We start from the raw sequence: 15,266 nt of genomic DNA, 5'->3' as shown, positions 1-15,266 counted from the left end.
CTATTCCCTTGCCCCCCTTTAAAAGGCAAGTTAAAGGTGCTCGTTCAACTGCTGAACAGCATTCTGGAGCTGGTACAGTATAGTAGGGGTTGCCCATTTTAAATGCTAACGTGTGGCAATGTGTTAACTTCAACCCTAAATTATCTGACAATCTTTTTGTGCACAATTCAGAGTTGATGAATGTGTGATGTTGCACTGTATATCCAGTCTGAGGTCTGTAATAAATAATTCAAATGAAATTATTCCAAACACTCAGATGGGTTTGTGTCCACAACATCAGATAACATAATGTTGGCCCACTTTATCTAGCAGTGGTGGAAGAAGTATTCAGATCCTTTAATTAATTAAAAGTACTAATACCGCACTGTAAAAATACTCTGTATTGAAAAAATATTAAAAGTATGTAAGAATCATCAGGAAAATGTACTTCAAGTATTAAAAGTAAAAGTACTTGTCGGACTTAGCCCCTTCCAATTATGCCACCAGGAAAGCGGTTTTAGATGTGTTAGATGATCTGACTAGCTCTTAGTTTGAAGCATACCCAGGCCTTAAGTTTTCATCAATGTGACCTATAAGCACAGTTGGCTGGTGACTAAAAAGACAAGGACAACAGGGCAACAGGGGCAAGATAGATAGCTTCAGCAGTTGCAAACCTCTTGCGATGCAAAGATCTGCAATCAGAGGGTGTTAAGATGAGGAAAGAAATGTACCCAGGCTTAAGGGATTGTTTGCAGACAAAGATTTGATTCTTAAAGATTTCATGGCCATGGGCAAGTTCCCTCCCACGAGATACTAAATTAACTAATTCAACATATGGATAGAGTGTCACTGAATGAACTATACTCTGCTTTTATCACTGATGAGATCAGATATATTTTTAGACCAAGAACAAGTCTCTGTATTTGCCAGATTGGCCACGTACAGATTAATCTATCCATAATGGCATTATTAATGTGTGCAACTGTTTTAGAACAGATGCAGAATCCCTCATAGGCGTAAACAAAGAGCTCCCGACCAGAAGACGACAAACATTTGATTGTGCTTCTGTCCTGCAGAGGAAAATGTCTGGTGTAAATTGATCTTATGCTGCAACAGGCCTCCTTTAAATGTGGCATATTTAGTGCATATTTGTTAGAGATGTATCACACCCACATGGGTAAAACTACCAAGATAATCACAAAGGTCCCTGGGCCGAAGGGGCTCATAAAACTAATTTTATTGTGTTTCTAGTATTAAAGTGATCCTAAAACTCCACTGCTCAATAGGTTGCTAGTGTCCTGCAGAACTGGGCTAGATCTTGGCAGAAAACGTAATCTCCATGAAGGTGCTGCATGGCCAGCAATAATATCTATCATAAAATGAGAAAAAGGATACTGTAGCTTCCTAGCCTAGCCGTAATTTTGTCTTTCTCAAGATCTCGGTGTCTCAGTTCCTCCCCATTTCCATGACATGTTTGTGTGTTTTTGTTGGACATCATCAAGGACAGGATAACAGTCTGCAGACGGGTTAACCTCAGCTGCCCTACTGGCCCGTGGTGATTCATGGAACAGAATAATGAATTTTGGAATAGAACAGCCTGTGGAATAGAGAAAATCAATTAGCACTCATGAAGTGTGCTTTCCATTTTCTCTTGTCCATAAGTACAATATGGAGATATCTGATCACATTCTGTGTGAATGAATGTTTTAAAAAAAAAAAGAAAAAGAAAAAACTAAAGGAGGCTTGGTGTGTGTGTGATGCATTATTGGATATACTTTCTCAATAGATCCGTATTGCTTTGTGGTTAAAATGGTATGTAGTGTAAAGGCAATATACATATAAAGTGTGGTACTAGCTTGGTTCTTTGTGGTGCCATTTACATAAAATAAAGGTGCATACATTAAACTCTATAAAATTGAGTTCATCATTGTGACTTTCAAGGTTATGCTAGTGATGTAGGTATTAGCATTTAAAATGATTAGGTTGTACCCTCTAAATGGGGTTCATGGCAACTGTCTATAGTGGCCTTATCTCATTGCCTTTATGTCGTTACGTAAATGAAGTAGAACTTGCTTGGTAATATACTTAATTTTATGAACATTTGTGGTAAAGTTGTGACTGATTCATCTCTTGTCTACTGTTTGACAATTCTGACGCTTTGTTGTTGTTGTTGGTCACAGTTGTAGACAGTGGGGACAATAGCAACCATGCTGATGAAGAGGCTACCGCCTCAGTCCTGTTGCTTTATTCTTCTCACACAAAATGCACAGCTTTGAGTAATAACTGACTAATGTCATTTCTATGCAGTATTATCTCTTGCTTTTATGCAATGTATGCAAATTATTATTTTATTTAGTGTAAGTGTAAGTATGTATGTAAATGCCAGCTGCTTCCATTTTTCTCAGTAACAACAATGTTGATCTAATCTCATATACTATGGCCTTCTTTTACAGAAAGATTTACAGACCCATGTGAGCACTCGAGATGTGGTCAGCTGCTTCCAGAAACAGATTAATCCTAGCTCCTATCCCAGTACCTTTATTAATCCTAATCCCAGTCCCAATTCTAATGCAATTACTAGAAGAGGAGATCAGAGCCCAGAAAAAGGAACAGAGGCTGTGGCAAAACCTATGCAATTGCACCCTAATTCCAGCCAGGTAGGTGGTAATCTATACTGTTACATATGTAGTCATATACACCACTTTTTGCATATCACACTCTTTATTTCACACGCCATTAATGTATCATTAAACACAATTTCAGAAGGTACAATGAGCATATGTAAACCGCATGAAATGGGGAACCCCAAATAAGATACTAAAAGCTTTTCGGAGGGGGCCCGATAACAATAAACAAACAACAGATAATATACAAATTAAAAACTCAATTTACCATAGACACAAAATAGACAAATCCAGAATACAACAGAATACAGACACTTAACAAAATCAACAAATCCAGTCACAATTGACTCAACATAGACAAATACTACAAACAAACAGACGATCCCAGCACAAACTATAGCACTTACGGAATAATCAACAATCATATGTTATGAGCAATTTTTCCTTGAAGATGGAGACGGAATGCGACACTTTCAAGTTTTCCTCAAGCTCGTTCCAAATCTGCGGTCCCCTACAAACTACACTCAGGCTTGTACACTTTAGCCGTTGTTTTTTGCCAGTGATTAGGTGTTTTACCCCTGTGTCATAAGGGTGCAGGGGACGACTGATTGGAATAAGCTCACACAATCGGTAGTTTAACCTATGAATGACCTGGAATAGCATGCAGGCATTATGAAAGACATTATATTCGGTAAGCCTTTATAAACTAAGGCGACGAAATAGAGGACAAGTGGGGGTATTGCCCCCACTCGTCCTCTATTTCGTCGCTCAGACCACGTTAATGCCCGTATGATTTTTTTTCTGTAAAATCTGTAGTTTTTTCAAGTGGCTGGGAAAAGTGTTACACCATATGACATTACAGTAGTTTAAATGGGGCTCAAACAAGGTTTTATATAAGGTGAGAAGTGCTGAGTGTGGGAGTAAATGTATTTAGTAAATAATTTTTTTGTTAGATGATCAATATGGCATTTGAACATGAAACATTCATCAATAGAGACTCCGAGGAATTTAGTGGTGTTTACTCTTTCATTGATTTGTTCATTTATTTTAAGACAAACATGCTTGTTTTCAATTAGATTTTTGTTGGAATGAAACACAATGTAGTTTGTCTTATTGATGTTAAGATGTTATTTATTACACCAAAACCAAATTTTCTACATTTCTTAACTCTCTATTTATTATTTCTTGCATTCCAACTAGACTCTTATGTGACATAAATAAATTAGTGTCGTCAGCATGTAAAACTTCGTGTAAAACCATGGTGGAACTTTCAAAGTCATTAATATATAATATAAAGAGAAGAGGGCCCAAAATGGATCCCTGGGGGACTCCAAATTTGATGGATTTGCTTATGGAAATTTGTTCATTAATATTGACATATTGCTGTCTGCCAAATAAATAACTTGTGAACCAGCTAAGTGCTAGTCCTCCTTCCATAATGATGTAATTTATTCAATAAGATGTCAAAATCAATAGTATCAAATGCCTTGGATAAATAAATAAAAAAAACCTATACCACAGTCACCTTTATCAATGGCATCATTGATCTTTTCAATCAGATCTAGTACAGCCATGCATGTAGTACGCTTATCAAGGTAGCAATTTAACCTATTGTACACTACTCTCTCTAAGACCTTAGAGATTGTAAGATTGATATAGGACGATAATTGCTCATATCATTTTTATCCCCAGATCTAAATACTGGTATAATTCTTGCAATTTTTGCCCTTTTCGGCACAATTCCAGAGAGCAGTGAAAGATTGATACAATAAGTAAGTGGCTCCATGATATCAAGTGCAATGGCTTTCAGAATTTTACTACAGATTTCATCCTCACCGGCAGTGTACGGGCTTCGTAAGTTTGTAATGATTTTATAGACTTCATTGCAGTCAGTTGGCTTCATAAAAAAGGAATCGACATAGTTGCCCGGCAAGTAATGGTTAAAAGAGATACATACCTTGAGGTTGGTTTATTTTGTGAGAGTTTTTCCCCAATGGAGACAAAGTAATTATTAAAGTTATTTGCTAGATCAATGTCATTAGTGAAATTATTACTTAAATGTGAGTGTATGCCCGCAGTATTTGGGAGCACGGTGCTGTTATGGCTCTTGTTAAGGACTTCATTTAGCACTTTCCAAGACTTCTTGGAGTCACCCTGTGATGCTTGTACGAGGTGTGTAAAGTGGTTACTTTTACTTTTCCTTATTATATGTGTAAGTTTATTCTTATAGTTAGTGTATATTTCCTTGTTCATAGCTGTTGGGTTTTTTAAGGAACGTTTGTAAAGTTTATTTTTATGCGTGATAGATTTTAAGATACCCTTTGGGGGTTGTGACCAGTAGCACTAGATACGGCATTCTTCTCTGGGATGGTACAACAAATAGAGTTTGTGATCTCATTTACTGTACCGTGCATATATGTGATCAAGGGCTGAGTGTAGGATAAAAAATACAGTTGTGTAGAAATACATTGAGTCACTTAATTAGGCATATACAGTACTAACAGAACACACATACACAATATACAAGCACAAACACATCCAAATACTCCTCCTAACACCACATTACACAACACTGTAGGGATCACTATGGCAACCCATTCACTGATTTTGCTCCCCTGCAACTGAACACGAAAAGGTGCATTGTGTTCAGTTTTTGGTGACACAAAGGAAGAAAGAGAAAGAAAATGTTGACATAACAGGTTAATAATGATGTCATTAGTGTTACTAAAAGATGTTCTGCAAGTGGCAGTGGGAATTGCATTAACACTGCTATCTGGGTGCGTGGCCCTTCTTGTGCTTCTTACTGTTATTAGCATATGACACAACACAAGAAAGGTTTTCTCTGGACAAAAACAGCAGGTCAAAGCTTTAAATGTAAAAGGCACTGGGTTAAAATCAGCACAAGTCAAGAATATAGATATGCAATTTAGTATATATTTTTTTTTTTTACAACAAACAGAAGAACTTTATTTTAGGTAACAGTGCAGAATCTTTAATTACAAATGTTACTGTTTAGCCATATTTTGCCATTACAAATTTCAACTTTGTCCACACATTTTTAAAAACATTTAAAAAAAAGACAATCCATAAAATATTTGCTTTTTACCAACAGTTGGTATGATTTATTTTCTCCAAATGGTTATTGACTCTTATTGGCTAACTTCTTTCCATTTAGAGTTTACTTGCTGTGACAAATCAGCAGAAACATGTCAAACAAGCCTTTGCACAGTGTGAGTTTTACCTCTGCACCCTGTGTGTCAATTGAAAAGCCTTCAAACAGACCCTAATTGACGCTGTATCCACAGGCTGTATCTACAGGCAGGCTCCTGAACTGCATGTACCTTTGGACTAAAACATGCTCCCCAACAGTCTAGGTCTGGCAAAAACAGTTAGATTGACATTTCAGACTCTTTACACCACAGAGCTTATTTGACCTTCTTCACACAGCAGTCATATCAAACAGTTGGGATCAGAAGTTCCTTTGAAGATCGGTATACTATATATATCAAACTGGTGTTCAACTGATAGAGCCAAGACCTAAAATGTCACCAATTATCTATAACGGGCTGAATATGTAAAAATATTAACCCACTGCACAGTATACCGCTCAAGATTCTTGAGATCTCCTATTTGAAAATTCTAAGAATACTTCTAATCTTTTATATACAATAGAGGAGTCTAACTTAATCTTTTCACCATGATTTCCATGAGCTTGAGATGAGAAAATGTCAACTACTGCCGAGTGCTAACTGATTATATACTTGTTCTGTGTGACACTTGTTACACGTATGTAATGTGATAAATGTTTCAAAAATGTTTTACTACTAATATTACTCTGAAAATGAATATATATCATTAGGAAACACAAGGCATTGAGCTCAGTCACCATTTGACATGTTTTCTGGAGTGAGTAGAAACTGCATTGAGAATATTTCAATTTTTGTTTAGTCCAAGCAAGCTACTTTTTAAAAGGTCTAATAATGAAGATAGATGTTTAGAACATGTCCCCATCACTTTTTAACAGTGTCTCAACAAAGGTGTAGCCAAGGTCACAGCCAAGCTTGCTTGTGTGCAAAATGTAAAGGCATGTCCTTGCCCTTGCCTGAAGAGTCAGCAGACAATAGTGTGCCTGCAGCATTCAAAATCTCATTTACTGTCTCTTCCGTTATTTTGCACTCATCAACAAATTAATATTTAGCATTGCAAAGGGAAAGTATACAAGCATACACTTGACATTTTTCTGTTAGTATATCAGAAAACAAGATTTGTGTGATGTATGGTAGCGCTAACCTTTAGTAATGATATACATATACATTAGGGAAGCTAACCATATTTTGGCCATCCATTACTAACTAAAACCAGGAGATATTCTTTTTTGTTGCAGGTGTTGGCTGTAAACCACAGAGACAAGGAAAAGGTGGAAATGATTGAAGAGGGTCAGGATGAGAGGGGATTTCCCACCTCTCTTCTTAGAGGAGAGTACAATGAGGAGGAGTCTGCGAGATCTTTCCAGGAAGCTCTGAAACAGTGGAGAGGAGAGAAGAGTGATGAAGCAGGAGAACCCACGAGTGAGGATGCAATGTGGACACCCATCCGACCAGGTGATCTGCATACACAAGGTTGCAGGCCAACACACATACACATACACACAGGATAAGGTTGGGTGAGGGATCGGGCTTATGGCACAACCAGGTAACAAATAACAGGCTGACCTGTTGGTTAGAAAGAATATCATGAACACCTGTGCAACTGAGTGCAATGCAATACAAGTAAGAGCAAATAATTTGCATGTTAACTGTATAATGTTGAATTTGTATTGAGAAACTGTTGGAGTATCCCATCCTTTTCTCCCCTCTTGTCAGTCTCTCACCAGGGAGTTGGGTGATAACTCTGTGTTGTGTTGTCACTGTGAATTAACCCTTTCATATTACCCATTGTCATTTGATTAATTATGTAGTAGCATACAAATATTGATTAGTGGAACTTTAAGTAAAAGTAGCAAACCTTACCTTGATTTAAGCCAAAGCTCTGCATTCAATTTTTTTTAATCTAAGTTAAAGTAGAAACAGAAAATGACAGTACTTATTCTGAAGAGTGGTCCCATTAAGGGTGTGGTATGTTGTGTGGTCCAAGTGGTGCTTAGTGTAATGCTCCATGTAGTGGAGTATATATAGTAGGGGTGTGCAAAAAAATCGATTCATATTCAAATCGCGATTCAAGCTCTACCGAGTCAAAATCGATTCATAGAATTCCAAAACTAGATTCATATTTAAAAAAAAAAAAAAAAGTCTACTGCAATCACATGATAGATAGATAGATAGATAGATAGTTTATTGATCCCCAAGGGGAAATTCAAGGTCCCAGTAGTTTACAGACATCACACACAATATACACATACATCATAACTGTTAAAATAACAAACAGATCCACATGAATAATATGGAAAATAAAAGATACTAAATAAACTAAATAAAAAATCCACATGAATGTACTAAGGGATGTCTAAGATATATATATATATATATATATATATATATATATATATATATATGTATATATATATATATATATGTATATATATATATATATCGAAAATCAATGTTGAATCGAATCATGACATTTTCTGAATCGTACACCCCTAATATATAGAGTATCCTGTTTAATTCGTTTTCCTTTGTTTTGCATGTAAAAGCTAATTCTAGCACCTATAACTATCAGATGAATCTATGAGTAATAATTAAACTACAGTGTCTCCCTTACAAATTGCAACAGTTAAAGGAATGTTGGTATTTTTTAACCTGGACACTTGCATTTTTACTGGGCGTCCATTGACGGATTGCTAATGCCCCAAAGGGTTCGCAGAGAATGCTGCTGGTTACAGCATTCTTGCTTAATACTGGATCAATTTTCTGTTTCTTCACATTACTCACCTACACACAAATGGATGGAAATATTGTGTCCAGGTTGCAAAATACTGGAATTCCTCTTTAAAAAGTCTGCAATTTTAATACAGTTTTTGTCAAATGCAGCAAATATTAACTCACAATCCACTAGGGGCCCGTTATTTGTGTGCATTTGTGTGTAATCTGGTGTTCATGCACAGCCCTGGCTCTTTAAATGGGAAACAAACTAAGTGGCTTGGACCAAGCCACACAAACACTTTTCCGTTTGTGGTCTTATGTTCAAATATTAAAATCTTTCTCCAGAATCGCAGACTTCACCTTTGAGTGCAGGTACGTCAACATTGTATGTATATATACAGTAATACTTGAGGAATGTTTTTTTATATTTTTTGTCTACTTTTGTTTGCTACATCCTTCTCTTCTTAGCTCTTCCTCTCTCCCGCTCTCCTCCTTCCATTCCATTTTCACCTACTCCTCAGCTTTCCTGCTCCTTCTCTCCCTGTCTGTGCTCTGATCTGTTAAGGCCTTATAGAAAGTGCTTACCACTGCAGTAGGAGGGTAATCCATGGCTGTAGCATATTGAGATAATGAGAGGAGTGTTCGTTGTGGCCCTACTCCACACCACAGCACTAATCGCCTCAGTTGTGTGTATGCGTATGTGTACAAGCTCCACTGCGTCAGGCAATTTTTATGCCTTTTCACATACACTGGGTTTCTAAATGTGTGCATGTGCTACAGTGTTTGTGTGTCCAGGTTTATGTGGGTGTGTATTAAAAGCGCTATTATTCCAGGTTGTGTGTGTATGTGTCTAGGTGTATTATGGCCTCCTATTTTCTTTGCTTTACTGCTTGGACAGACTCTGCTCCTCTCTGCCTTCGCTCTGCTCTGCAAATTGCTACTAGCCCCTCCAGCCCTAATTATTTCTGTCAGGCCAATGGCACCCAGGCCCAATTTAAAGCCGCCACTGTGGACTGCCAAAGTGTCTGGAGTGCAATCATAACTTTTTTCTTACCTCTATCTTCCCTTTCTTTCATGCGCTTACTATGTTCCTTTTGTATTGTGTACATCTTTTTCTTATTCCCAGGGGGCTCTCTCCTGTCTGTTTGTGTTTTGACACTCTTGGCACAGTGACAAGGTGTTTTCTCACTTCATGAGGGGAGTGTTTTGAGAAAGGTGTTGAGAAGCTGGCGTATGATGTTTTTCTGTTCTCTTTTCTATCTTTGTCTGACTCCCTCTTTCCTTTTGGCTGTGTTTTACTCCTCCTCCTCTCTCTCTTACCTTAACTTTATTTTTGTGTTATCACCCCTTCCCCAATTTTCTCCAGTATCAGTGTCAGCTATGGCGACCCAGGCTGACCTCGCTCCAGACAGAGGAGATGAAGGACGAGGAAGAGAAGGGGGAGAAGGGAGGGTACCTGTCAGGGTGGAGTTCACAGGAAACAACCTTACCTACATGGATAGATTGCTTCTCAAGAAGCACCGCAGGTACACAGAAAGACAGACAACAATTTGAATGCACACGTATTCTAAAGCAGAGGCTTCTGTCATGGGGTTTAGGCAAAGTGCTCCATGTGAAGCTGTGCTCTACATACTTTACGCATGTACTTAATACTACATACTTAGTATGCAGTATACTCAGTATGCACTGACAGCTTGTCTAAAAGTGTCTACATTGGATCCATTCAGGCAGTGCCTACTGATGAATAAATAACAAAATAAATAGATATTTTTAGGAAAAATCGAAACTTGAAAGTTAGTTGTGCTAGTGGGCTTTCTATCAACTTCAAGCAATATAATAAACAACTCCTCAGTGCCTCTCTGCTGTTCCATTACCTTGATTTCTTCATGTTCCCTTCCTGGTGCCAACTGATGTTTCTAAGCCCTTGCAATTGCTTCTTAAAAAAATTGGATGATTTCCAAGTATTCTAGTATGGACAACTTTTTCTTAGAGGGCTTAGATGTTATAAACTTACTGTATCTATGATTAGTCAGGCTAAAGTTGATTGAGTACTATAGAGAATGGCGAGTTCAGGCTGTGATGTAGTGTATATAATGCAGGATTTTACTAAAAACAATGTATAGACTAATACAAAAGTTATTCCTCTCAATCATCACTTATGACCTACTAGAAGTGTGTGGTGACTGTATCTGCAGATACCCTGCCTGTATTTTCTCTTGTCTTTTTCTTTTGCAGTGTGTGGGTGTCACGCCCCTCGCTTGACCACCGCTGCTCTCTCTCTCTCTCTCTCTCTCTCTCTCTCTCTCTCACCTTCATGTCTACATGTGCCCATGAACATTAGATGATTTCAGTACACATGCACACACACACACACACACACACACACACACACACACACACACACACACACACACACAACAAGCTCTACTTCTCACATCACACACACCTTCTCTTGCCACCACCACACATGCCTCTGCTGCATCTCCGTCCTCTCTGTAATCAGCCTACATAAGCCACTGGTGTAATAGGAGTTTCTCAGCACTTATTGTGCAATAGACTACCTGAGGGTCTGGCTTCAGCAGGTCCCATTATTACAGCCCTTTATTTAAGCGGCTCCTTTTGGGCTGAGTAGCTCACTGGAGAGCAGGCCAGAGGATAGGAGAGCAGACTGTAGTTTTAGGCCTGCTGACTGCCTGAGCTGGAATGTTCTACATCCCCAGCTGTAGCAGCCTTTAACTCTGGAATAGACTAGCGTGCCAATCTAGAGTGCAATAAGCTTGCAGCGGTGATGGTGGCAGAGCTTAATGGAGAGACAGAAAGACTAACTGGCTGGCAGAAAGAAAGAGTGGGAGGCTGAATTTTAACAAGTCTCTAAAATAATGGGAAAGAGAGTGAAGGGAGGAGGGAGCGTGGGGGAGGAAGGAGTTTAAAAGAATTTGCTAAAAGTGTTCAGCTATATTAGAGTCATAAATTCTATCACCTTGTTAGATTTGTGGGTGGCGTGCAAGTTACAGAAAGCAAGCTTGTGACCGGGGGGGGGCATCAATCTGATTTCCTGAGCTGGCTGGGCAGTGTTGCAGGGAATGCTAGCCCTTCCATCAACTGTCAGAGTCAAAATATCTGTGATCAAGGCACTGAACCCTGAAATAAAAGTCTGAACAGGCATATAACTGAGATCTGAACTGGCCTAGAGCTACGTCTGTAAGACCTGACCTGACTGCATCCTACTTGTAATGCCAAATTTAAAACCTAAATCTGGTCCAATGTTATTTTTTATCCAAAGAAAAAGACATATAGTTACTTGTAATCGCTTTAAAGTACAGGTCATCTACAAGGCTTTCTCAAAGTAAAAAATGTGGGAGCCACACTGTTAGGCCTACACACAATAAGACACAGTGACCTGCCTGCACATAACACAAGCCATAGAACCATTATTGGATGATGTTGTTCCAAGTCTTTGTATGAAAGGAATAAGGGCAGAGCCATTAGGTTATTAGCTTGAAAATAACTCTATTTGTTATGCTTGAGCATACACAGTAGATTTCAGAATGCCTCGATACAACTCTATCAACAAAAATGTCAACACGTCTATTGTTTTCTTTACATTGTTTCTCCACCGAGACTTCAACTTTTTTTATATTTGACTATAAACTGTCAATTGTGTTTTATAGTAAACGACAGGTTGGACCGGTCTGAAGCACCTAATTTGACCTGTGCCATACAGTTACTTTACTTAGAGCTAAAGTTTTACCTTCAAGTACAGAAATAGAAGCTTAGCTAGTTGGAGTAATGGATGAAATATCACCAAAGATGTTGTGACTTCCATAAAGCACTTTTGGTACGAATGTCATATTTGATTGAGCTAAGCCGCTGTCCACAAGGCAAATATAGCACTAATAATGGTCCTATTGAAGGGCTCATTGCTGTCAAAATCCCTCTTGCTTTAACTTTGCTTTATTGCAGAGGAGAGATCTTTTAGAGATCTTTTAAACCAAAATCAAGTATTATACAAATTGCATTCAATTGCATTGCAGTTATACTGTATCTCATTTTCTCCTTTTTTGTAAAAAAACTACAAAAAAAAGCTACAGCTGAATGATTTGACAAGAGAACAAAACTAATTTAGAAAGCATCCATGCAAACATCAATACATCCACCTATCCATTCAGCCATCCATGTTTCAGGATAAGAGAGTTAAAGAAAGAGCATGGGACTGAAAAGAGGAAAATAAGACAATTGTTACTCAGTCAATATTATTGTTTTGTTTGGGGTCAGGCCTAGAGTGTATGAGTTTATGTTTTATTCCTTATTCATGTATATTTATCATTTTATGTTTCCAGAACACCAATCGAAACCTATCGTCCATCGTTGGCCTTCAGTACAGATTTACAATCACTACCTAACACAAACACTGAGGAGAAGACTGCAAGCAGCCTAACAGGTAAAACATTTTATGACACACACACACACACACACACACACACACACACACACACACACACACACACACACACACACACACACACACACACACACACACACACACTGTTAGCCATTAGCACCTTTTGACGTGTTGAGTGCTCTTGCTGTACATGACACTTTTCTGATATACATACAGGCTCTCAGACTAAAGAAACAGCTATGGATAAAATAGTTTCACAGATCACACACACACACACACACACACACCTTCTCTACGGGTCAGACGTATCAGTGCCTGCCCATCCGTCCGAGGCGGTCTGACGGGTAATCACTGGCTGTGATTGTGTGGGCAGAGGGCCGTTAGAGGTGGCTCATGCCTGACAGGTTGCACTCTGCCTGGGTAAGGAATGGGGCATGGAGAGAGGGTGGGGGTTGGCCTGTAGTCTGAGGCTCAGGGCCTGGAGCTCATCAGTCAGGGGAGTGTCCTGGCTGTCTGGCCCCCAGCCGAGGCTGTCAGGAGACAGGTACACCACGGTTATCTCTCCCCTTCCAAACCTCTGGACCCTGGGGCTGTCAACTGCCTCTCATCACATCAATCAACATTCACTCCAATCCTGACCTTGTTAGGATCTGCAAGTCCTTGCTTGCCCCTTTTCTCATAGCTGTCTATCTCAAATAGTTGTTTCTTTCAAAATCATTTGAGGTCAAAATGGTTCCCTGTGCTCCCCATAGAATGTTTAATATTTGACAAGGAAACCACCCAAATTTGACACAGTAAAGTTATAGTTTTGATTAATATTTTTTTAGTAACTGGAGTGTTCTTAAAGGACTAGGGTACGTATTATGAATTAACTATCTCTTGCAGCTCTAAACTGTGTCTGGTCTAATGCATCAGTGATGCCTTAACAACAGTCTAAAGTAACTATACAGCTTGAAACTGCTCCTATCTCCTAAGTATTACAACTTTTACAGATAGGCAGATTTGTACTTTTCTCACGTCTTTCTCTCACTGTCCCAGCATATTTAATAATGCCTGCCATTCAACCATAGGTTGCTTTTTTATAAATCCCATTCAAAACATACTAATCACTCTCTCTCTTCCCAAATTCTGGTTGATTTTTTAAATAAGCCTTAAGCTACCTGTGTGACCTAGAACAAAACATTTGTTTTGATGAAGGACTTGATTACGCAACATTTCCTTGTTTTTCACAAGACACAGGCATGAAATTCAAGAATAACCTCTAGATACATGGTAAGAAAGCTATTAGCGACCAGACTGTTTCCGTCAGATCTTGGACTTTTTGAGGCTGAAGGCTTTCAGTTCAGTCAGAGGCATTAACTTCAGAGGATTAGACCATTTGTTGCAAGTGGTTACATAGTTTTATTTTGTGAAAAATGCTCTTTTGGAGGAGCTCCCCAAAGGAGGGGTTCTTAACCTTTTCAATTGCATGACCCAGTATTCTTAGTTGCAAAATTCTCATTAACCCAACATTCACCCAGAACTTTGACAATTTGTTTCGTGAATCTGAGTATGGTACACTTTTGTCATACTTTTTCAAGGGCATGGAGGGTTGTATCAAAATATATATCAAACAAATATAAGTATACCAGAAATCTTCCTGCGTCACACTTCCTAACATAAAGACAAACAGGCAGATCTGCACTTATCTTAGGCAACTTCTTGTTCCATCACATCTCTGTAGCTTTCTCAAACTATTTGTAGTTAAAGTGGTTATTTTACTCAAGCTCTTAAATATACTGATCCTTGTCTACTAAAAACACAGTTATTCAAATCATGAATTTAATTTCTCTGCACACAGTTTAATAATTGACATTCCATTGTTTCAGTGATATGCAGATGTGAGGAAGACAGCGGTGTCTTTGGGAAATATAGAGCTGTTTAGCAGCTGATAAACTATTCCTTCCACCTGCTTCAAACTTTGCCAACACATGCCAACTACAGGCTGCTGAGTTTGTCCTCCTCTCCTGTCTTTGAATATGAAAGGGTGGGCTATGTGTGTGCCCATGAATAATAAAAGCTGTTTTCCGGCATCATGTGGGGAGCTCTCTCTTGTTTTAAATTCTCATTTTCCTGAGCTGTCAGACCCATGTGGTGATGTGATAGAAGAATTGTTAGTATGAGAGAGAGAGAGAGAGAGAGAGAGAGAGAGAGAGAGAGAGAGAGAGAGAGAGAGAGGGAGGTGGCACAGACAGGTAACTTGTAGTACGACAGAAAGACCCAGACTGAACAATTTACAGCTTAAGGCAAAGAAAATGAGATTTCAACATACATTGTTATTTATAGTGTCACAACAAATTAACTATAAATTGTGTAAGTATAGCAAATCATATTTTAAATGTTCAATATATGTTATGTGCC

The 15,266-nt window shown here is 38.5% G+C and overlaps 1 protein-coding gene across 2 annotated transcripts in view; it reads left to right on the top strand.

The window, feature by feature from the left end:
* The window catches only part of zbbx (zinc finger, B-box domain containing), a 57,715-nt gene that overhangs the window by 20,802 nt on the left and 21,647 nt on the right, over nucleotides 1-15,266 (top strand). Inside the window, exons 8-12 of one of the 2 annotated variants that reach the window (XM_078246476.1) lie at nucleotides 2,433-2,636; nucleotides 6,988-7,204; nucleotides 8,810-8,836; nucleotides 9,831-9,990; nucleotides 12,805-12,905. In XM_078246476.1, coding sequence (XP_078102602.1) covers nucleotides 2,433-2,636; nucleotides 6,988-7,204; nucleotides 8,810-8,836; nucleotides 9,831-9,990; nucleotides 12,805-12,905 — 709 coding nt within the window. The remainder of the gene's footprint in view (nucleotides 1-2,432; nucleotides 2,637-6,987; nucleotides 7,205-8,809; nucleotides 8,837-9,830; nucleotides 9,991-12,804; nucleotides 12,906-15,266) is intronic. The other variant, XM_078246477.1, reaches the window with a different exon arrangement.

This window comes from Sander vitreus, chromosome 3 (genome assembly GCF_031162955.1).
Source record: "Sander vitreus isolate 19-12246 chromosome 3, sanVit1, whole genome shotgun sequence".
NCBI lineage: Eukaryota > Metazoa > Chordata > Actinopteri > Perciformes > Percidae > Sander > Sander vitreus.
The sequence above is the reverse complement of the archived record's forward strand: the minus strand, read 5'-3'. Positions and strand labels throughout refer to the sequence as shown.